The 24,961-nt window shown below is 42.6% G+C and overlaps 1 protein-coding gene across 2 annotated transcripts in view; it reads left to right on the top strand.

Annotated features, from left to right (window-relative positions):
* The window catches only part of DOCK1 (dedicator of cytokinesis 1), a 926,077-nt gene that overhangs the window by 284,459 nt on the left and 616,657 nt on the right, over positions 1 to 24,961 (top strand). For both annotated transcript variants that reach the window (XM_033940914.1, XM_033940915.1), the window contains exons 24-25: positions 7,432 to 7,502; positions 9,870 to 9,976. In XM_033940914.1, coding sequence (XP_033796805.1) covers positions 7,432 to 7,502; positions 9,870 to 9,976 — 178 coding nt within the window. The remainder of the gene's footprint in view (positions 1 to 7,431; positions 7,503 to 9,869; positions 9,977 to 24,961) is intronic.

Below are 24,961 nucleotides of genomic sequence, written 5' to 3'. Positions count from 1 at the left end.
GACATTTACGTGGGATCCCTATGTAGGACGAGTCACTAGCATCTAGACTTATTGGGGTGGGTCAGTAGAGTGGGCAGACTTGATGGGCTATAGCCCTTTTCTGCCGTCATCTTTCTATGTTTCTATGTTTCTAAGGATACTGTAGTATGCCAGATGGGTCGTGCTTCCTCAGAACTTTTCTCTTCGTTCTGAGCTGTGGGAGAACTGTATGCCCATTGGATGGTGTCGTCCACGTGTGTGCCTTAAACTAAATAGGAATCTGTCTTATAATGATGCTTGTATAAGTTCAGTGTAATTGGTTATTAAGTTGGATCCATTTATGGATTTTTCCCAGTTGTTTTTTTAACCCTGTGAAAATAGAGAAAACGGTGATGCTTCTCTTAAGACTATTCTGATTACTTCAATTAAAGGACCAAAGCTGTGAAACAGGTCAGTTAATTCAGCTTAAGAGTGTCATTAACAGCTCAATTGCAATTAATCATATTTTTATCATTGTTATTTTCTACACTGTGCATTGCATATTCTTTAACCTAATGTAAGCTTGGTTGGTTTTTAATTCAACTAGGCAATAATTTTATAAATTTAGGTATTTTCTAGACTAGAATTTAGGCTATGCATACTTGGGGGCTCCTTTTACGAAGCCGCGTTAGCGACTTTATCGCATGCACAATTTTAGCGAGCGCTATTCCCCGCGCTAGCCGAAAAACTACCGCCTGCTCAAGAGGAGGCGGATGCGGCTAGCGTGGCCGGCAAATTAGCGTGCGCTATTACGTGCGTTAAACCGGTAATGCGGCTTCGTAAAATGAGCCCTTGGTGTGCCATCCTCAGTCACTGAGGAGAATATTAATGTTATCTAGTCAGGGTATTTAAGTTCAAACTGCTAAGCAAAATTTTCTCAATATGGTAGTTTTTTTGGCAATATAGACTATTGTCCTTACTGACAATCTCTTTGTATTCTTGTATTCCTCAAAATGTTTTTTTCCATGAACTGATCCCAGTTATGTAATATGTTATATGAATTTTTATGTGATAGTGGCCCATTTGATAATTTTTTTTTTTTTTTCAAATGTTCCTGGCTTAGATCAATTGGAAGACTTAAGCCCATTGGTGATACACAAATGAGTTCCTTGCAGCTAGGAAGAACTAACAGTTTGGTTTTACAAAGTGTTTGTGGAGCTGTTATGAATTTTAGTAAGACTGCACAATAGAGCTTTTTTTTGCTTTGCCCTCTCTTACCTCAAGCATGTATCATATGTGAATTAGCTCTGTTCCGTAGCTCTTATAAAGATGATCATTTTACCTCTCCAGAGTACAAATTCAAGCTGTCTGCAGTGGACTTGGTATTAGTGAGCTGGCTAGCATATAAGGATGAGGGACACAGGTGAAGATAGAAACATGATGGCAGATAAAGACCAAATGGCCCATCCAGTCTTCCCATCCACTATCTCCTCCTCTCCCTAAGAGATCCCATGTGGTTGTCCCATGCTTTCTTAAAATCAGTCTTTGTCTTCGCCACCTCCATCAGGAGACTATTCCACACTTAAACCACCCTTTCTGTAAAAAAAAAAGAAAAGAAAAGTATTTTCTTAGATTACTCCTGAGCCTATAACCTCTTAACTTCGTACTATGCCTTCTCATTCTGGAATTTTCCTTTGTTTGAAAAAGGCTCACCTCCTATACCAGGGCTGCCCAAGTCCGGTCCTCGAGATCTACTGGCAGGCCAGGTTTTCTGGATATCCACAATAAACATGCATGAGAGAGATTTGCATACCAAGAAGGCAATGCAGGCAAATCTCTCTCATGCATATTCATTGCGGATATCCAGAAAACCTGGCCTGCCAGTAGATCTCGAGGACTGGTCTTGGGCAGCCCTGTCCTATACATTTTTTAAAAATATGTATCTTTATTCATTTTCATTCTAAAAACAGTGCATACAAAAATTACATAACAAGTTGCCTGAAAAAACAGCACTTATTATTATAGTTATAGTTATTATAGTTTATAGTTTATTAGGATTTTATATACCGCCTATCAAGGTTATCTAAGCGGTTTTTACAATCAGGTACTCAAGCATTTTTCCCTCTCTGTCCCGGTGGGCTCACAATCTATCTAACGTACCTGGGGCTATGGAGGATTAAGTGACTTGCCCAGGGTCACAAGGAGCAGCACGGGGTTTGAACCCACAACCCCAGGGTGCTGAGGCTGTAGATCCAACCACTGCACCACACACTCCTCTTATATCCATCAGTGAAATACATAAGAATAATTTTCACCCCCCCCTCCCCGATTTCAATATATTCAAGATACTCATACAATAATACTAACAACTCAGAAATAAACCAGTTTATTATCCTTCTCCCTCCCACCCACTCCCTTGCCCGGAAGTAAAAAGTATGAACAAAAGTAAAGGGAAAAACCATTGACTATGTGTAACCAGGGTTTAAAAGTAGAGAAAAAAAATGTATCGCTTTAGCTTTAAGAATTCTGAGCTGTACGTGTCACCTATAGAATTCTGGACAGCAAGCTCTCTCTCAGGAAGTGTTCAAAAACTGCCAAGGAGAGCAGTTGGGAGGGTATACTGATAGAGATAGGTATGCAGTAATTTGTTCCTATGAAATTTGTCTTTTAAAGATAAATTTTCACTTTGGTAATTTTGGTTAAGCTGAGGATTTTTTAGATTTGAGTTGAGAGATTAGTGTTGTGATTTGGTTGTTTTTTGGGGTTTTTTTTTAGAAAATTTCTTTTGGTGAGAGAAAATTATACTGGAGGTATTAGTAGTAGTATATTTTGATGACTAAACGGTAGTGAATTTGGTTAAACAATTTACTGAGAAATTATTGGGGTTGTCTGACTGAAGTCTTTATTTAAAAAAAAACAAAAAAAAACCTGTTTAAAGCCTTGGGCTGAAGGTGATCAAATGAAAGAAACTATTCAATTTAATAAAACCTTGGTTCATGCTACTCTGATTTGAAACTTTGTGGCTGATGTAATTACATATTGATTATTAGTAATTATTAGTAAAACATGGGTGGGATTAGTTTAGAGATTCTTAATCATCTTTTTGTTTGGGGAAGTTTAGATAGGGAACTGCATATACATTTAGTTAGTGGTAGGTTTCTTTCTTATAGTTTTTTTTTAGTTAGGGAGTAGATCTCTACTATCAAGAGCGTGCTGGAAAAGGTACCCACCGTGAAGAAGATCGCCGCAGGGGGGACAGAGCTAAAAAGAAAAAGACTTACTTACCTAAGTCCGCAAGACAAAGAACCTGTAAGAAAAAATAGACACAAAGCATCAATTCCAGCTTAGAAACTGTTGTTTATGAACAAAAATCACACTCAAAGTTAATTAGGAAAATGAAAAGACATTACTTATCTGATAGACTGATTTTGATATGTCTAGCTTCTGAAGTGTAATTTGTGGTATCTGAAAAAAAAAACAAAAAAACAAAGTCATTCTGTTATTTTGCAAAAGTAATAATTTTAATAAAATTTTTGGCATTTTTATATTTAAGAACAAAACTTTTATTAAAATATATTGTATTTATCAGACATCAAATGTGTCTTAACTCATTTTAAATCATCCCGGTATTTAAATTTATGGGATGAGAAAAATTTTAATGTTAACCTGGGTCTTCTCTAAGGAAACACAGTTAAACTCTTGGATAACATGACTCGATTGTTAAGAATTCTACCTTGGGGAAGGCTCAGGTTACATTTGTTTAATTTTAGATGGCAGTGAGACATCTAGGTAGCAATGTCAGACAGGCAGGCTGAGAGTTGGGCCTAGATTCCTGTAGAAATTTCAGATGTAGAATGGTAGGTCTGTGAGTCGTCAGCATAGAAGTGACACTGGAAGCCATGGGAGGAGATTTATCTTGTTGGTCTGGTTGTCTTCTGATCAGGCTCTCCTTCTTTCTCCATGCTAACCATCCATCTTCCATCTCTGTCCTCCCCTTCTGTTTCCCTTTCCTCCCCCAGAGGTCTGGCATCTTTCCTTTTTTTCATTTCCATCCCCCCACAGCTGCAGCGATGGACCCTACCATCCATAGATCCACCATCTCTCCTTTTCTCAACTACCCTTTCATCCAGCATCTCTCGTCTGTGTCCCTGTTCCTATGCTCCCTCCATGCCCAGCATCTTATCTATCCCCATATCCAGCTTCTTCTTTCTCTCTTCCTTACCTCCTGTATCCCCTTCCCCAGGTACAGGCTTTTTCCTACTATTGCTCCTGCCATCCTGCACCTTGCCCACCTACTTTGGAGCAGTATCTGTCCCTCTTGTACCCTTCCCCTTGTGGTCTTGCATTTCTCTCTCCCTCTCTCCATTAGTCCAATACCTCTCCTCTGCTTTCCTCCCCCTCTTTTTGGTCTCTCTTCCCTTCACTTCACCCCAGGTCTGGCATCTCCCCTCCCCTCTCTTACTCCTTCCTCTTCCTCCCTCTGCACAGGCCTGCCTCCCTGCCCTGAAGGCCTGTTCCCCGCCACCAAGACCTGTTCCCCCCCACGAAGGCCTTTTCTCTCTTCCTCCCCGCGCGAAGGCCTGCTCCCTCCACGAGGCCTGCTCCCCCCCCCCCGCAAAGGCACATTTTCTCCTCCCTGCCGCGAAGGCCTGCTCCTGCTGCAAAGGCCTGCTCCCCCCCCCGCCGCAAACGAACGCCTGCTCCCCCCGCCGCGAAGGCACATTTTTTCCTCCCCCACCCCGCCAGGAATTAACGCTGCTCCCCCTGCAAGCCTGCACCTTCCCCGCTCTTACCTCCTTAATGCTAATAGGGCAGCTTGCAGGCTCGCTGGTGTTATAGCGATTCCTGTAGCTGCACGTGGTCCTCAGCGGCACGTTCTCTCTGCCGCGATCCTGCCCCTGTATGTGCAAGTGCAAAAGTTCTGTATTTGGGTAAAACTCCTCTTTAATGGAAAGGAGGCATTAAAAAAAATGCTATCTTGAACTCAAGAACACAGCTTTATTGGCTGTTCTCCAATATACCTTCTCTTCTTCCCCCAATTTAACATTTGTGCATTAATCTTCCTCAGCATACCCAAGCCATAATTTTTCCAAATAAGTTTCTCTAAAATGGAAACATCTAGAAGTGATCAAACATATTGTATATACATGAATATATAGCAAGATAACATTTTTTTCCCCTAAAAAAGGTGAGGGAAAGTTTACATTCAAATATTCCTCTCCTTCCTTCCTTCCCCCTTGGTGTACCACTGCTGCCACTAACCTCCTCTTGGTTGACTGGCCCACCTATGCCCTTCTGAAGTGAAAGCTCTCTCTGAGCAAACAACCTCGTCTCCTGAACCCATCTGTAGGCTCTACCCCAGGCCTACTGTACAGGCCTTGTGTTCTAGTGGCGAGCTGGAGCGATCCCCACATGCTCCTGCTCAAACTGTCTTCTTTTGCAAAAAATGTCTGCTGTGTGGTGATTGATCCCGCCTCAGTTGAGCAAGTGGGAGGATAGGCATGAAAGAAGAAATGGCAGAAAAGGGCTGGATCTCTAGATTACCTTCATTCATAAGAGTTGTAGTATGTGATAAAATATACTGCATAGTGGTACTGGTTTACTGAGCTCAATTTCTAAGTTAAGTCAAGTAGGGCGAATATGCTATTGATATCCTTTTGATAAAATATTTTGAAATATTTGTGTTATTTGATATACTATCCTTCCGGTACATACTGATTAAAGCGGTTTACAAATATTCGATGGTAAAATCTTTACATGTCCATAATAGCAAGCAACAAACGATCTGAAAGTTGGATTATCTACTCATACCTTCCCACCTCTTTATGATCCCATGAAAGCTGCCTTAAAAAGATAGAAAAAAGACTTTAAGATCCTTCTGGAAGTGATCCAAATGAGTCTCTAATCAGAGATGTTGAAGGCCTAAACAAAAAGAGAGCTGATTCCCTAGTGGAATTCAGTCTAGCTTGTGAATAAGGTAGAATCATTGTAAGATGGGGAAATGCATTTTTTGGCTACCTCTACCCTACTCCTTGCAATTTGTGTCCTGTTTATTGAAAACTTCTATACCACTACTAATGACTGGGGAGTTAATTCAGAGCGGTTTACATGAGCTTCTGTTAGTGTTTTCTGAGATGGTTTTCAATATAGACACATTTATACCACAATAAATTATCCTACGTGCATGCACTTATATTACTAGTATCGGGTACTATGTTCATACTAAATCCTACTTATTTGCATACATACCTGTATTGTTTTCTATTTTCATCTTAAATTTACATACATCCTGATAATTATAGTTATACAGTGGTACCTCGGTTTACGAGTGCACCAGTTTGTGAGTGTTTTGCAAGACGAGCAAAACATTTGCAAAATCGGCGCCTCAGAAACCGAGCGCGCTTCGATTTGCGAGCGTCCCCCCTGTGAACCGGCACCCTCCCCCCCGCCATCGGGCCCCCCCCGCCGCCATCGGATACCCCCCCGCCGCCATCGGGCACCCCCCCCCCGCTGCGACCTGAGGTTCCCCCAACCCACCCGAACCCTCTTCTTACTTTTCTGTAGCCTCCGCAGCGGCACTGGCACCAGCATGTCCTGTGCGTGGTGCCGGTGCCTGAAGATCTACTTCCTGTGCTGGGCCTGAGAGTTCACGTCTAACGTGAACTCTCACGTCGAACGTGAACTCTCAGGCCCAGCACAGGAAGCAGATCTTCAGGCACCGGCATGCACAGGACATGCTGATGTCGGTACCGCTGCGGAGCCTACAGAAAAGTAAGAAGAGGGTTCTGGTGGGTTGGGGGGACCTCAGGTCGCGGTGGGGGGGTGCCCGATGGCGGCGGGGGGGGGAGCCGGATCGCGGAGGGGAGGGTGCTGGTTCGCGGGAGGGCCTTCGGGGGGAGCAATGCCGGTTCTCGGGGGGGGGGGGAGCAGCGCTGCTGGCCTCGGAGGTGGGTGGGTGGGGGGGTGGGAACATATCAAAGCAAGTTTCCCTTACTTCCTATGGGGAAACTTGCTTTGATATACGAGCATTTTGGATTACGAGCATGCTCCTGGAACGGATTATGCTCGTAATCCAAGGTACCACTGTACTTTGTTTATCATATCCTCAGCAATTCTGGGTATCTCTACTGTGTTCATCCTATTGTGTTCCTAGTGGGGACCAGCCAGCTATCTCCTCCATGTTACATTATTAGTTAAAGTAGTCTGTGATGGTCTATATGTGTAAAAATGGTTTTCTGAAACTGATATTTACATGTGCATGCGATTTGCAGGTGTCAGTGTTTCTAAAATGACCTCTTTAGGGGCAGTATGAACACTGAGCATGGACATGTTATCATTTATAAATTTGATATCAATGGCTAAATGATCACATTTATTGATGCCCAAGAAATAGTACTCTTTTTTTTGTAGCTGGTATACCAAATAGTTCACTGTGTATGCATACATTGAATTCTGTTTTTATTTCCATTTTAGGGAGCTGCGCTCAAGTATTTACCAACTATTGTGAATGATGTGAAATTAGTGTTTGATCCTAAAGAACTTAGGTAAGACGCATGGAATTATTTTATAAACTTTGTCCTAGCATGCTAACACTACCATCACATTCACTGGTTAACTCGCCCATAACCCGGGAGCACCTTAATATCTCCTAAATAGGAGGTGGTAAATACTCCCGAGTTTATTTTCTAAAATACTCGTACTCTGATGCTAACGTTAACTCAACAGTGGGCAATAATGGAATTGGGAAGATACAAATTCGTATAGACTTCCTCCTCCAAATTCACAGGGGTTAGAGGCAGAGCTGGCCCATGAATATGGAAAAATTTCAACTTTTTAGGACCAACTCTGATCCACCCCCCACTTCCATCCCACCTCCACTCCCTCTCCAAACCTTACCTGGTGGTCTAGCGGTGAAGTGGGGCAGAGGTGATTTTCCTACCCTCCTGCCTCGTTGCAGAGCCGTCGACAAAAATGGCTGCTACGAGTTCCCGCTGTAGTCTTGTGAGACCGTGGGAACTCACGACTGCCATTATTTGTTGATGACTCTGCATGGGCAGGAGTGTAGGAAGATCGCTCTTGCCCTGCTTCACTGCCAGAGCACTAGGTAAGAAACATAGAAACATAAAAATAGACGGCAGATAAGGGCCACGGCCCATCTAGTCTGCCCACCTTAATGTCCCTCCCCTACCTTTGCCCTGTGAATAGATCCCATGTGCCGATCCCATTTGGCCTTAAAATCAGGCACACTGCTGGCCTCAATCACCTGTAGTGGAAGACTATTCCAGCGATCAACCACTCTTTCAGTGAAAAAGAATTTCCTGGTGTCACCTCGTAGTTTCCCGCCCCTGATTTTCAACGGATGCCCTCTTGTTGTCGTGGGACCCTTGAAAAAGAAGATATCTTCCTCCGCCTCGATGCGGCCCCGTAAGATACTTGAACGTCTCGATCATGTCCCCCCTCTCTCTGCGCTCCTCGAGCAAGTATAGCTGTAATTTGTCAAGCCGTTTTTCGTATGGTAGATCCTTGAGTCCCGAGACCATCCGGGTGGCCATTCTTTGCACCGACTCCAGTCTCAGCACATCCTTGCGATAATGCGGCCTCCAGAATTGCACACAGTATTCCAGGTGGGGCCTCACCATGGATCACCAAGGTGTGGAGAAGTCAGGGATACGGGGTGGGTCAGGGTTTAGAAACTCATGACGTTGCAAATTCTAAACCTGCAAATTTGGAGGAAGAAGTGTACTGGTTCATTCTGAAGCAGTCTTCCAACACATTTAATTTTTTTTATACTGTTCTCCCAGGGGAGCTCAGAACAGTTTACATGAATTTATTCAGGTACTCGAGCATTTTTACCTGTCTGTCCCACAATCTGTCTAACGTACCTGGGGCAATAGGAGGAATTAAGTGACTTGCCCTGGGTCAGAGGGAGCAGCGTGGGTTTGAACCCACAACCTCAGGGTGCTGAGGCTGTAGCTTTAACCACTGCGCCACACTCTTCCCTGGCTACCTATTTTACCATGTCTTGTTTTACGTAGTACAAACCAAATGCTATCTTGTTACTCTGTTTAGTAGATAAACTTTGATTAATTGCACCCTTCTGTAACTGACAAATTAGTTTCTTGGCCTATATATTTGTTCTAACATGGCTACATCTTAATGTATTTCATGACCTAACTGTACCAGGATCAGATGGTGGTAATTTTGCAGTGTGATGAGAAGAAATGTCTGTGTTTGCTAATATATTCATAGCTTCAAGTCGCGCAGAATGCAAATGACTATTTTCTTTCCCCTCATTCTCTTTTTTCGTATCGCGTTTAATTTAGCTCTAATTTTTATTCTGTATTTAGACCTTTTCTGTATTGCCTTATGAGCAACCGTTTCCATATTGGGTTTTGTGAAGCCTTTTTTTTTTGTGCTCGTTTCCCCCACTGGTTTTATAACTTCCTCCTAAGGTAACTGATATCGGATTGAATATCAAGCTGTTTTCTTCTTGATCTCCGCGTTTGCATAGGCTGATTGGTATTCCTGAACACCATGCTCAGTGAATTGGTATTATCCAAACTACATTACATAGGTATTATGCTCTGGATGGCTTTCCTAATTCATTGCTTCCAGGTAGTGGGTGATGGTATTTTTTTAACCGTATTTGGCAGATTCATTTGTAGTATTAATTTCATGCTCTCTTCAACAATAGGCAGAATTGTTATCTAGCCAGAGACCTGTCTGCTCTTCAGCTGTAAATTTCTCATTGCGCCACACTTTTCTTGTGCGTGTGTGTGAGGGGACTGTGAATTTAATTGCACCTGCAATTTTAATATGCTAAAGCATATAAATGTTAGCATCTAGGAGAGAAAGCAACTTTTTAAAAATGAAACTTTAGAGCCTGAATTTGTTTTTTTCCTTTCGCACAGTAAACTGTTCACAGATTTTATCCTAAATGTGCCAGCGGGACGTCTGATGCGTCAAAAGCTCTACTGCTTGATTGAAATAGTTCATAGCGACCTCTTCACACAGCATGGTAAGCAAAACCCCGAGTCATTAAATTGTCACATTATTCATTGACTGCAATCCTCTGCCAGTGTTTGAGTTCTGTCCTCACTGTTGAAGGCGGCAGAGGTTGTAACCAATTAAACCTGTTCCATTACAAGGACAAGAAGATTTACACTGTGCAAGGGGATCACTAATTGAGGTTTAGTGTAGGTGATAGATCATTGAGAAATGAAAAGGGGGGGGGAACCTAGAAATTTCTAATTTAGAATTCCTAGTATGGCCAATGTGAGCATCTAATATGCAGTGTAATGACCAGCAAAAGTATTCTATGCTGTTTAAAACAGAAAATACATTTCAATTAAAAATATTAGACTAGAAAATGTCTTTAGCCCAGCGGTTTGTTCCTAGGGTTCCAGGTGAATCGAGACCATTTTTTATTGTGCTATGGTCCATGAGACACTATTGTATTGTATTGATGCCTCTTCTCCCTATAGCCACTCTCTTATCTTCACCCCTTCCTCCCAACAACCACCTCCCACTCTAAAAATGTAACTTCCAAAACTTGATCTAATTCTTCTTATAAACCGCGTAGATTCCTTGCAGAGAACTGTGATGTATAAGATGCTGTATTTTATTGTGTTTATTTCCCCCCAATCTTACAGTATAAGGCTCCCTGTTATCTTGCTCAGTCATTATAGTAGGAGTACTTGGCTGGAGACTCGGATCACTTTAGCAACAATACGAGTACAGATTGAGTTCGGCCACGGTTGCACAATGGCTGGGACTTACTCTTTGGTAAAAAACAAGAAGATCCAAATGTTCCACAGGAAAAGGAGCAATCCGAAAGAAAACAAACTGAGGATAAACACAAATGTTCTTGACTTTTCCTTTATTTCTTCAAGATATCTGCGAACAGTGGTAAAATAAGAACATATCAATCATGTAAAAGACTATCGTGACTTGTTCTTCCCCAGGAACTGTAAATGCTACCTTTGTAGCACCCCTCCTGGTGGTTAGAGGAACAGGATATGAGATCAATAACTGAGCCTTGGTCTCTTGCATGACACTGAAGTATAACACAGAAGAGTCAAATCCACAAACTTCAAGATCACAAGCCAAGTGGTGGAAATGTCCAATATAGACTGGTGGACTCAGATGTATTTCAAAAAGATGCTTTAATTCATCCAAAAATAACACAAAGACTCAAAGAAAATCCTGGGAGTTTTAAGCGATCCAGATGGCGAATGAGTCCCTTAAAAATGCCTGAGCTCAGGTTCACATAGTAGATGGGAAATCTGTAGGCAACATAGACCCCTGTAAGCCAGGTCTCCTGTACTTTATGATGAAACATGATTTACTGTATAGAGTGGCCAAAAGAACCATAGAAAGAGAAGAGAGAGGATTAGGTGACTATTCTATCATTGAGAAGTATTGCAGCTGGCCCATAGTCACTTTCTAGGGGCCACTTGGATGAAGAGAAAACCTAGGAGTATATATTAGTTTTACTGGCCAGGGTTGTATACGTAGGTACAGCTGTATTGTCAAGTCATGCCAAACCTGCCAGTTCAGTAGGTATGGTGCCCACTAGGGGTTAGCAGGTGCCATTTTATTGCTGGAGCCCAATGATGTGGGAGCAGAGGGAGACTACTCCTTACTCATTCTTCTAACTCATCAGAAATGATCTGCAATTAAGTCCTGAGGGTTTTTCAGGGAGTGTGGGAGGGGTGGGGAGGCTTGAAAAAGGATGGGGTTAGGTTTCAGTATGCTGCATGGGGGAGGAGCCTCAGAAGAAAAGCAGTATACACTCATCCCTCAATATTTGCAGGGGTTAGGGGCAGAGCCGGCCCGCGAATATTGAAAATTTACGTTCAGTTCTAGTCTCCTTATCTCAAGAAAGATATAGTGGCGCTAGAAAAGGTTCAAAGAAGAACGATCAAGATGGAACTCCTCTCGTATGGGGAAAGACTAAAACGCTTAGGGCTCTTCAGCTTGGAAAAGAGACGGCTGAGAAGATATATGATTGAAGTCTACAAAATCCTGAGTGGAGTAGAACGGGTACAAGTGGATCGATTTTTCACTCCGTCAAAAATTACAAAGACTAGGGGACACTCGATGAAGTTACAGCGAAATACTTTTAAAACCAATAGAAGGAAATTTTTTTTCACTCAGAATAGTTAAGCTCTGAAACGCGTTGCCAGAGGATGTGGTAAGAGTGGATAGCGTAGCTGGTTTTAAGGAAGATTTGAACAAGTTCCTGGAGGAAAAGTCCATAGTCTGTTATTGAGAAAGACATGGGGGAAGCCACTGCTTGCCCTGTATTGGTTGCATGGAATATTGCTACTCCTTGGGTTTTGGCCAGGTACTAGTGACCTGGATTGGCCACTGTGAGATCGGGCTATTGGGCTTGATGGACCATTGGTCTGACCCAGTAAGGCTATTCTTATGTTCTTATGATCATATATGATGATCTTAAGATGGTCAAACAGATTGAAAAGGTGATAGCAAAAGCTGGAATGATGGTAGGTGCATAAGGAAAGGTATGGTCAGTAGGAAAAAGGAGGTATTGATACCCCTGTATAAGACTGGTGAAGCCTCATTTAGAATACTGTGTACAATTCTGGAGATTGCACCTCCAAAAAGATATAAAAAGGATGGAGTAGGTACAGAGGAAGGCTACTAAAAATGGTCAGTGGTCTTCGTCCAAGGAATATTTGGACGGACTTAAAGATCACAATGTGTATACTTTGGAGTAAAGGTGGGCGAAGGGAAAAGTCTTCTATTTAAATATGCTTTTGAACTATAATGCTTAAATAATTGATGTCTATGCTTTTTCCTTTTTTCTTTGAATCTTTTATAATTGGTTCTCCCTTTCCTCGTGTACTTACCTTCTTTGTTTTTCTTTCCTATAATTGATGTAGTTCTTCCCCTTTTCCCTTTTGTTATCCCCTAAGTTTGTTTGATCTATTGGGGGGGGGGTCGGTTTTTTAGTATGTCGGTATGTCTTATTTTAATTATTTCCTATTTTTAATGGCTTTGTATATCACTTAGAATTTTGATAAGCGAATTAATCAAATTTTAAATAAACTTGAAAATTGATATGATAGACATTTAAATACCTATGTGGTATAAATGCACATGAGGCAAATTTCTTTCATTTGAAAGGAAGCTCTGGAATGAGAGGGCATAGAATGAAGTTAAGAGATGATAGGCTCAGGAGTAATCTAAGGAAATACCTTTTTACAAAAAGGGTGGTAGATGTATGGAGTAGTCTCCTGGTGGTGGAGACAGACTGTGTCTTAGTTCAAGAAGGCATGTGGGATCTGTTAGAGAGAGATGGAGATAGTAGATTTTGTGGATGGGTAGATTGGATGGGCCATATGGCCATTATTTGTCATCATGTTTCTATATTTCTAGTTTAGGAGGGTTCTTTCAGGGGAGTAATCTTGTTGGGGGATCAGTAATTTCAGTGTTTGAGTTGGGGAGGAACAGATCAGGGAGATGACAGGTGATTCTGACAAGGGATGGAACTGAATAGGGGACAGATGTTGGGAGGTTTGACAACCCACTGACCTTTAGTAATTTAAGGAACACAAGAAAGGCACATAAAGCCTTCAAGATCTGGGTAATCCTACTTTAATGATGGACCTTACAAGGGACGTGCTTTGGCATATCTATCTGCGTTAGGGGTCAAAAAGTCTTGTAGTTCAGTATAAAAGTTAAAAAAACCTGAAGTCACAATTAACTAAATTTTGCCTAAACTGGTGGAAAAGAAACACTCAGGCTAACAGTTGACCTGGTACCACAGAGAGCTAAGCTGCAACTAACATAACATAACTTTATTCTTCTATACTACCATAATCAAACAATTTCTAGGCGGTTTACACAGAAGAAGGCTCGACAATTGGCAAAATACAGTTAATTGAAATACTACAAATTTCCTAAAATATTCAATATAAGAGTTTTGGTTAACAGTAGTATCCTCAGGAAATAAATTTGTCAAACAGTGTTGACTTAATTACGTTTCGAAATGCACCAAAAGGCAACATAACTCCATCAATACAATGACCCCACCAGATCTGCTGCTTACTTTCTTGAAATGCTAGTGTTCTATCCAAAAAAGTCTTGTATCTGCAACCAATTATTTTTGGATATGTAAATAAATTGGAATTCCTAGATTATCTTTGGACTATATAACACAAAAAGAAGATAAAAGGTAATTTGGGGCCAATCCCCGAATCAGCTTAAAACAGATGCATGAAAATTTGAATAGCACTCGTGCTTCTACTTGGAGCCAATGCAACAGTAGATAGTAAGGACTAATATGGTCAATCTTCTTCAACCCAAATATCAGTCGAACAGCCGTATTCTGTACTATTCTCAATTTTCTCAAGATAGTTTGTTCAAAATATTACCACATTTTAGTAATTTGAGATTTATCCCATTCAAATAGTGGAGCATTCCTTGTTCATGGATGTTTTTATGTACCCACATTACCTCCATTTTCTATAAGTTCCCTTGCAATCTGTTTGAAGACATCCATTTTTTCTCCAATTCCATCCAGTCTTGCAGCCATTGTAATCTAGCTGCCCAGCTGTCCGATCCTTGCCTAAAGGAGCCAGAAACTGTCTACTACCTGCAAATGCAAAACATTTTATACAGGTGCTTTAGAAAGTTCCTGCAGCTCATGCTTAAAATAAAAATAAAAAGGTTAAATAGCAAGACTGATAGTAACATATCCTGTGCCACTTCATAAAGGGCAGAGTAGTTACATGACAACTTAATCACACTAAAACAGCTCAAAATCTACCTTTAAAAAAGGATGATAACCAGGACAATGTTCTTCTTCTAACAGCTAGTGCCGTCTGTCAATACAAGAAGACTCATACTCAATTTTATCAAAAGCTGTACTAAATCTTTCAGTATAATGCAGAATATGTCCCTTTATCCATCTATTAGTGATGAAACCCTGACTGGTAAGCATTCAAAACACCTTGTTCATTCATAGACTCCTACAGCTGAGTCAACATATTCTTTTCTAAAACGTTGATCACCGAGAAGGAAATGTTCAGCATTATATAGTAGAGGTCTGCACAGGAATGGGGATTGTGGGACTCCCGTGGGGATCCCCCCCAGGCTCAAGGGATTCCCACGGAGATGGAGCCAGGGTTCCCGAGGCCTGGAAAGAGAATTAGTAGAAGATAGACAAAAGCAGAAACTGGGACCTAGATGATAGAAAAACAAAATGTCCTACCAGCTACAGCAAGGGAGATGTTTATTTTGAGAGGGACTAAGCTCAAAGTAGGAGGCCAGCCCCCTCTCATGGTTATGCCAGCAATTGTGTTTAGTACAAAATGAAGTACTTGCTGAGTTTGTTTTGGAGTTTCCAGTTCAGGTTTGGCACATTTTTCTTATGCAACCATTGTCCTGAAAAGTGCCTCTCTCAATTCTGCTTTAAATGATTTTGATGCTGTATTGTTTGATTCTTTACTCATTGCTTCATTAAAAATCATTTGTGGATCTTGTCAGGACTAGAGGTCTCACGGGAACGGGAATCGCGGGAATCCCGCAGGGATCCCCCTGGCCCATGGGACTCCCACGGGGACGCCCCCCTGGCCTACGGGACTCCCACAGGGATGAAAACAGACCTACCTAAATTCTGGCAATGCAGGCATGCAGCTGAGACAAGTCCGGCGTCGCGGCGGAAACAGCCATGCTGAGCAGTGAGCTCAGCACGTACACAGCTGAAAGCCTTGCTTGCTGATTGGTCCTGCGGCACAGAGGGGCAGGATTAGCAAGCAAGGCTCTCAGCTGTGTGCGTGCTGATTGTTTGCTCTATGGCTGCAGGTCTCCTTTCTTTGGGGCACCAGACCTCCCTCATACAAAGGCCAGGAATGCAGTAGGGGATGCCTCGGTAGGCTGGACTTCATCATGGCACCGGCTCATTGCTCAGCCACTGGGAACCCAGATTCGGTCCTGTTCTGGGTGGAGGACTCTTGGGGGGAGGGAAAGAGGGACTTGTTTTGCGCCATCGTGCTGGCTCACCACTCTGCCGGCAAAAGCACAGAGTCTGTCCCATTCTAGGGGGAGAAAACCTAGCAGGGACCTGGCTGCACTACAATACTGGCTTCTAGAAAGCACAATGGAAGGGGGGAGGGGGTCTAGCAGTGTGTGGCACCATTTGGACCCATGTAGACTTGCACGGCCATTCTGATACTGACCTGAGGTCCTTTTTTCTCCAGCATCTTCCCTCTCCTCCGTTTCCATCCAGCATATGCCCTCTCTTTCTCCTTTCCATCCAGCATCTGCCCCTGTCTCCTGCTTCTGCCCAGCATTTGATCTGTCTCCTCTCTTCCTCCTTTCTGCCACTCTGTCATCCCATCCATCATCCACCCTTCTTTCTTCCCTTCCATCCAGCATCTGCCCATCTTTCCCTCCTTTCAGCCCAGCATCTGCTTCATTTCTCTTTCTCCCTCTTCTATTCAGTGTCTGCCCCATCTTTCTCTTTTCTCCCTTCCATCCATATCCTCCCCCTCTCCTCCTTTCCATTCAATGTCTTCCTCCCCTCTCCTTTTCTTTACATCCATCATCTGTCTTTTTCTCTCTCCCCAGGCATTCCAGCTTATCTTATCTTTCCCCTTTCATCCAGTGTGTCTGATCCCTCCCCCTTTCTATCTACAGTCTGTCTCCTCTCACCTCCTACATCCAGTATTTACCCCCTCCCACCTGACACCTCAGCCGCTGCCAGACTGATGCAAAGCCTTCCCTCCGATGTCAGCTCTGATTTTGGGGGAAGACTTCTAGGTCGGCTACATATGGCATGCTGCAGGCTGCCTCCAACCCCTGCTGTTATCTGGACTCGAATGAAGTGATGGGAGGGAGTGCATTTTTGGACACAGAACTCATGAACTGGGGAGAGAGGAAGGGAGGGAAAAAGATGTGAGATGGGGGAGGGAATAGAAAGGGAGAATTGGGTGTGGGTGTGTCAGTGAGCGGGAAAGAGAGATGGTTGTGTACACATGGCGAATGGAAGAAAGAGGAGAATTTTTGGTTGTAGGGAGGGAGGTACAGAATATGATAAGGAAGAAAAAGATGAGAGTGAGAAATGTGGTGGCAAGGGAACAAAGGGACAGATTGAAAGGGATGCAAGAGGGAGGAATGTTGGACAGTGGTGAAGGGAATGGAGGGAGAGATGTGGCATGGTGCTGGAGGTGGGCAGGCACGAAAGATGAGAGAGGGATAAATGCTGGACCATGGTAGGAGGAACCAATGGACAGCAACAGAAGAATTTACAGAAGATGGGAAAGTGGAAAAAAGAAACCGGCATCAACTTGATGGAAAAATAAGTTTCCAGATAACAAAGGTAAAAAACAGAATTTATTGACTAAAATATGTTAGCTTTGGGAAATGTATATAGCAGATGTCTTTGTATTGTGTTAAAAAAAATGAAATGCATTTCTGGTTTTATTTCTACAGTGTTGAAGTACTTGCTGACCCTTGCTGTGACTGGTAGGGATCCCCAAGCACCGCCAGCAGAGGATCTTCTCTAGAGATGGCCAGAACTCCCCTCCACCAAGCACAGCAGTCGCTGGCAACATCCATGAGCCACTGAGGTGCCAGCATCTGTGACTCAGGGACGCTACTGCTGTCTGCCAAGCTTGGCAAAAGGGACCCCCGGCCAACTGCAAAGGAAGTCCTCAGCTGACAGCTTGGGGGTTCTCATCAGCTGAGTATTTATATTTTATATTTTCATTAGAGGCTCTGGTAGAAACCCGTTTACAAAGTATGTATTCTTCCCAATTAATATTTCCAAATTAATAAAGTCTCTTTGCTTATTTGTAAATGGGTCTCTACCAGAGCCTTGAATTCAGTAGCATAATTAAATGAAATAACTATTTCTGAAGTTTATAGGGACAGAGGGGATTCCTCGCGGGGACGGAGGGGATTCCTCATGGGGACGGGTGGGGACGGAGGGATTCCTCACGGGGACAGGTGGGGACGGGTGGGATTTTTGCGGGGATGAATGGGATTTCTGTCCCCGCGCAACTCTCTAGTCAGGACCTCTCACAAGTTACCTATGCCAGATGGTGGAACCAGATTTGTTTGCTGTACAGATATGAGCTTTATATTGCCAAAAAATCCAACTCTTATTTCTTTTAACAAGAAATGGTCGACCCTACAGTCACATGACCTAATGTCTATTCTAATTCTTTCCGGTGATGTATGCATCTCTTATTTCTGTTCACTGTTATTTGTTTATATTGTATTTTATTGTTGGTTTAAATAAACTAAGACTTTAAAAAATATCAAAACCGTCAGAAGTAATTGCTGCTTTTTATGGGGACAGGTTATTCTCCTGTTTTACTTAAATTTTATGTAAAATCGCTTTGAATTCAGATAAGGCGAAAAATCAAATTTGAATAATTAATAAACTTGGAAAGGGGCAGGGACAGAGGAGATTCATCACAGGGTTAGGCGGGGACGGAGGGGATTCTGGTGGGGATGGACGGGATTTCTGTCCCCACGCAATTCTCTATTGTATATGAAAAGTGGGTGTTGTCTAAGCCTAAGCATACTTTTGCTATTTAGAGGTTACCCTAATGTGGGCTTGCACAGTATTCTCTGTGGAATATTTTCTTTTCCAGAAGCTGTTGCTAGTAAAGCCATGGCCAAAAAGAAATAGTATTTCAGAGTTGTGGAAGTGCACTTCTTGTATAATTTTTTTTAAAATTTTTTAAATGACCCAAGGTTTACTTCATCTTTAAAAATGATTTAAAGAAACCAATTAAATATAAAAGTTCCAGGCACTTGAAAGCTTTTTTAGGTACCTGTTTTAGTTTTTTAAATCTGAATATCCAGCATTCTTATGGCATTAATTCCAGAAATATTTAGTTTCATATAAAAGCTGGTTGTAAAAAAAAGTTTCCCCTTACAGCTGTATGAGTGATAATTTCTTCATTTTGTGTTAAAAATGTCCACAGAGAACGTTTTTGAATTGATTTGAAATTTTATCTGCTTGTACTTACCTAGGAAGTACTGTATAGGGAGAATAAAAGAAACAAATGGCATAGAACATTAGACATATCTTTCTTTCTTTTTAAATTTCTTAATGCATTGCTGTAGGGTAAGGAGAATTACAAGCTTTAAGTTAATTGCAGTTTCACATGCAATTAATTAATTGGAATTTTAAAATGAATGCTTCTTAGACAAGCTATTAAATGAATGTAAGAAAGGAAATGGTAGAGGCAACCAAGACAAGAAGCAAAAATAAGGGGAATAGAATGAAATGTTGGGACAAACTAGTTCAGACCAGCGTCCAGGCTCAAATTGTGGGAAGTTTGTCATCACCTAACAAAAGCCTAATTGTGGCCCATAGCAACTCAAGACTTGATGGACAAATGCCCTGGACTGCACAGGTGTTTATCCTGGGGCCGAGTTCATGAAAATTGCTTTTCCATCTATCTAGAGAAAAGGAGAAGGGTTAGAGTTGTCCTACAAGCACTTAAGATGAACCTTATTGAGTCAGAGGTCATGAGATTAATACACCATATATAAAATATAAACCGACCCGAATATAAACCGAGGTAACCTTCCCCCCCCCCACTCAAAAAATAAGGAGTAAATAAGCTTGACTCGAATATAAACCGGGGGTGGGGAGTGTTAATATTCAAGTGCAGTGCCTTGCCCTGCCAAGCTCTGCACCCTTTTCTTCCACCCTCACTGCTCTCCCAGGCTCTGCATCCATCCCCTCCCTCCCCTTCCCTGCCAGTCTCTGCTCCCAGCACCCCTCCCTCCCACTGACTTGTAGGCCTCCACTGGGCCTGCTGTGAGACCTGGTGATCCAGCGATGGCCAGGACAGGAGGGATCTCTCCCACCTCCTGTCCCAACCGATTCTAATAATTTTTACCTCTCTCCTGCCTTCCCCGAATACCTTTAGTATCCCTGGTGGTCCAGCTGTGAACTGCGGCAGGAGCGATCTTCCTTCACTCCTGCCCGAGTTCACGGCAGCCAATCAGCTAGCATCTCTGCAAGGACAAGAGCAAAGGTTCCACAGTTCTGTACTGTATTAAAAAAATTATTTGTGATTGTTTTCAATCTGCTAGTTGTTTTCTGTAGTATTCTGTTGTGTATTTAAAATTTAAACTCCACTCACAAATTTATGAACTTCTATCATTTACCCTCATCTACACTTTCTAAGCTGAGTAACCCTAACCTGATTAGCCTTTCTTTATAAGTAAGGTGTTCTGTATTCTTTATCATTTTGCTATTACTTTGCATTATTGGAGGGAAGGGTGCTGGGTACAGAGCCTGACAGGGTAGGTCACTTGAATATTAAGCCGCCCGACTTATATACTTCTTCCTTTTTGGGGGGAAAATGGGGGTCTCGACTTATATTCGAGTATATACTGTATAATTTTTATGGGTTTTCCATGAAGCATAGGGTTTCTGAGAAAAAAAATATATGGATGCTGTAAATCCTTCTATATTTTTACATTTCTAATTGATTAAATTATTTTGGTTCTGGGCTGGTTCTGTGGCAAGTGCCATGCACTGCCAGATGGAGGACTTGAATTAAATTCCCAGGATAGAGCTGTACTGGGGTTAGGGATAAGAAGAAAAGACATACCTAGGTCATACTCTCAAATATCTCTCAAGTTCAAATTTCTGTGACAACAGCGGTCAGTCGAGGTCAGAAGTATCTAGCAGGAAATCCCCCTTCCCCCACTAAGATCTATTCCTTGCCACTTAGATCCAAGGATAAGCAGTGGCTTTTCCAAGTCTACCTGGGTATAATAATGGTTTATTGACATGTCTACCAGAAACTTATTTAACCACCATTTAGACCCAGCTTTTTTATCCACAGACTAGGAACATGCAAAGCTTTTGGAGGAGAAGAGAGAGAAATAGGGAATGTGGGCGTCTGCACCATTTTTTAGAAGTGACACTTAGGAGGTTGTTATGCAAATTGTCACAAACACTCCTCAGAACGGAGTTGAACAGTGACAAAACCTAGGCTCTGGTGTGTCCCCTACTACCAGGGGTATCCTCAGGTCTTTTAGTCGGCCCTAGGTGACTGCCTAGGCCTGGGAGAGAAAGGATAAGCACTGGCTTCAAAATACCAAAACTCAGTCAGAATTCTTAAAAATCAATAATAGTTTTTATTCTGACCAGCTACTTAAACTATGTTTCATATTTAGATAGATTGTGAGCCCACTGGGACAGACAGGGAAAATGCTTGAGAGCCTGAATGTAAAACTGCTTAGGCTATAAGCAGTATATAAAATACTTAAATAAAATATCTTGTTAATCAAACATTGTCTTTTGATTTTTTATTTATTTTTAATGTGCTCTGCTTCCTTGATACTTGAAAAATGTTTCTTTTTGGTACACAGTGCAAAAATAATTTCTGTGTATCTTGCAAACTGCTCCTTGATTCTACCATTGTTCTAGACCAGGGGTCTCCAAAGTAGGATCTGCGGGCCACATCCGGCCTGTGATACGATTTTATCCGGCCCGCACAAAAAATTGTGCGGAAATGCCAGCGCCCCCCTCCCAGACTTATTGCAGGGCCTCCGCCGGCCCACCTGGCTCTGCACTCTGTCCTCCCTCCCTGCTCTGTCCGTTGTATCTCCTCTGCAAATTCTCATTGGAGCCATTCAGGAAGCCGAGCAGCACTAAGCAGCAGCGCCAAACCGCACTCCTGTTCAGGACTGCTCAGCGACTGAAGCCAGAACTCAGCGACCGACCGGGTTAGCAGCGGGGCAGGAGTGCGGAAAGCTCGTTCCTACCCGCTACACCTCTGGACCACCAGGGATTCCAGCGGCAGAGGAGGTACGATGGGCAGGGAAGAGGGAAGGAGGGAAGGGGGCTGTGTGCAGTGCTAGGAGCTGAGCCTGACAGGAGAGAGGGAAGGGGGCTGGGTGCAGATCCTAACAGGGCACTTGAATATTAAGCTGCCTGACATATACGAGTCAGGCATTTTTTTATTTTTTTATTTTTTCTTCCTTTGTGGGGGGGAAATGGGGGTCTTGGCTTATATTCGGATCAACTTATATTCAAGTATATACTGTAATTTTTCAATGAGAATCTGCAAAAAAATAAAATACAGGGTATCGATAGATTTCAAATGCATTAATTAAAATTGTGTTCAAAATATATTGATATTCCATATTATGTTAATATTAATATTATTCACAACTTTATTTAATACTGAATTGTAATTGTATACTTTGCGGCATTTCTTCGTAGTTGTTCGGCCTCGATTGACAGTGTCAATTTTCGACATTGTAGGTAGCTCATATGCCATACTGTGCAGAATTGCATAAAAAGGGTGAAGTAGAATTTCCTTTCTCGTTCACAAATTTAGTTATGTCAGATCTTAAACAACAATGCTAGGGAAATTAGATTGTTTCAAAATCCGTTTGACTGTGATGTTGCTGATGTTCCAAGTCAAATTCAAATGGAAATTATTGAATTTCAGACAAATGAACATATTAAAGATAAATACAAGGAAGGAAACTTGATCGATTTTTATAAATTTTTGAACTCTGAGCAGTTTCTAAATTTTAAGAAATTTGCTTGTAAATTTATCTGCAGTTTTGGGACAATGTATCTTTGCGAACAAACTTTTCCCCAAATGAAATATATCAAGTCAAAATACAGGACAAATTTATCTGATGAACACTTGAAGTCACTACTTGCAGGGCCGGATTAACGAATAGGCCTAAGAGGCATGTGCCTAGGGCCCAAAATTGTGAAGGGGCCCACTCACCATCACCTATCCAATTTTTTTTTTTTTAACGGCCATGACAGCAAGATCGGGCCTCCCTCTGATGACAGCAAGATCGGGCCTCCCCTCCCCCCGATGACACCAAGATCGGGCTCCCCCTCCAGATGATAGCAAGATCGGGCCCCACCACAGCATCGGACAACAAGATCAGCCCCAGCACCTGCAAGAAGTGCTCAGCCCAAAGTTCCCCTCTGATGCAGCTTCCTGTTTCCGCCTGGGCAGTTCGCGTCAGAGGGAAGCATTGGGCTGACACCGCTTGCAGGTGCTGTGGCTGATCTTGCTACCCGCTGGCTGTGGAGCGTTCTTTGCCACGTCTATGGGATTTATGCAGGAGCCTCTTGCAGCAGGTGAGCGCCGTGGGAGGGGCGGCTCTGGGATGCGTGAAGAGGGAGTTCCGGTGTGGGGGGGGGGTTTGCTGCAGGTGTTGGGTGCAGTGGGGGAAGGAGGAAGAGGAGTAGCTGGTGGCACGAAGGGTACTACAAACTGCAGCTCCTCTGAGAAGTCCATAGAGGGGGTGCAGGGCCTGGATGCAGTGGGGAAGAAGGAGCTGGAGAGGAGTGCGGGCTGCAAGCACCCTGAGGAGCTGAGGGGGAGAAGTGAAAAGAGCAGAGGTCAGAAGGAACAGGAGAAGGTGATGGTGGGGAGTGTTACAGGCCACAAACTTTCCAATGAATAATGTAAGTGGTGACCCATGCGAAGGTGAGGGGAAGGGAGGGAGATGGGCTTGGGGTGAAGGCTTGGAGTGGGAGAGAGAGAGAGAAAGGGGCAGTTGGGGAGAAGGGAGTGAGAGAAGAGGGCAGACGGATTTCAGTTGAGAGGGGAGAGCAGATGCTGAATGGAAATGGAGAAAGAGAACACATACTGGATGGAAGGAGGGGAGAAAGAAAAAAGTATATACTGGATGGGGGTAGAAGAGAGTTAGTGAGATAGTGGAGGGGTGGAGGCAAGGGGTGGCAATCTGTGGGTGGGCACAGTAAAAGAGGGAAACTGAGGACTGAATAGTAAGAGAGAATTTAAGTTAGACAGAAGAAGAAAATAGAGAAGAGAGAGATGCCAGAGCATGGGGGGAAAGGGGGAAGGAGACAGAAATATCTGATCTGAGTGGAGGAAATGAGAAGAGAGAGGGATATGGAAGGAGACAGATGCCAGCCCATGAGGGGAACAGAGGGAAGAAGATGGATGCCAGACCAAGGGGGCAGGGGGAGGGAAGGAGGAAAGGTGGAAGGGGGTTGGCAGACAGTTTCTGGAAGGGGCAGACAGTGGATGGAAGGAAGAAAATGACAACATGAGGAAAGCAGAAACTGGGATACAAAGGTTGTTAGGTCCCATCAACTCGTGCTCGAGTCCTAGTCCATTATTAGATGAATATTGGAGAAAAGCAAAGAACACCAAAACCCTCTATACCTTTCCTTCATCGACTACAGCAAAGCTATTGACTGTGTGGATTACAATAAACTATGGAGAACTCTAGGTCAAATGGGAAAACTCAAATTCAGCTGATAGAGAGCCTATATGAAAATCAAGACGACAAAAGTAGAAAAAAATTTTTTTTTTGTTATAGGATAAAGTAGTATTGTAGCTGTGTTAATAAATGTTTATAAATAGAAAATGGAAATACGGTGATCATTTTATTGGACTAATTTTAATACATTTTTGACTTAACTTTAGAGGCCAAATTCTCCTTCCTCAGGTCAGGACAGAATACTTTAATAGCAGTATACTTTACTGACCTAAGGAAAGAGGGTTTGACCTCTGAAACCTAATTAAAAAATGTATTAGTCCAATAAAATCATATCTTATTTTCCATTTTTTTTATTTGTTAATTTGTAAAGTGATTTGAATCTCCTTATTGTCTGCTGATCTTCTTTTGTTCCACGTTGGATTCTTTGGTGGACCGCTTGCCTTGTTGTTTTGTTACAAATTAGCATACATGGAATGGAACGTACCAGAGGAGTTACAGATTTGGTTGCTTATATATATGGGTTAAAGTTGAATGACAGAGTGAGGCAGTTGAGACGAGTTGCAAACTTGGTTATTAATATAGACTTATGTTTTGGATAGTATTACTGCATTTGAACACTTTTATATACGTGTGGAAAGGGTTCAGAGTTAAAGTCCTGGGCAAGTAGGTGGGAAGGGAAGGAAGGGGGGATTTTGTTCAGAGATGTTTGGGGCTTGCATAGAACTAAAACTGTTCACTGGCACTGGTATGGTAATCTTTGTTA

This window comes from Geotrypetes seraphini, chromosome 4, assembly GCF_902459505.1.
Source record: "Geotrypetes seraphini chromosome 4, aGeoSer1.1, whole genome shotgun sequence".
In the NCBI taxonomy this organism is placed as follows: Eukaryota; Metazoa; Chordata; class Amphibia; order Gymnophiona; family Dermophiidae; genus Geotrypetes; species Geotrypetes seraphini.
The sequence above is the reverse complement of the archived record's forward strand: the minus strand, read 5'-3'. Positions and strand labels throughout refer to the sequence as shown.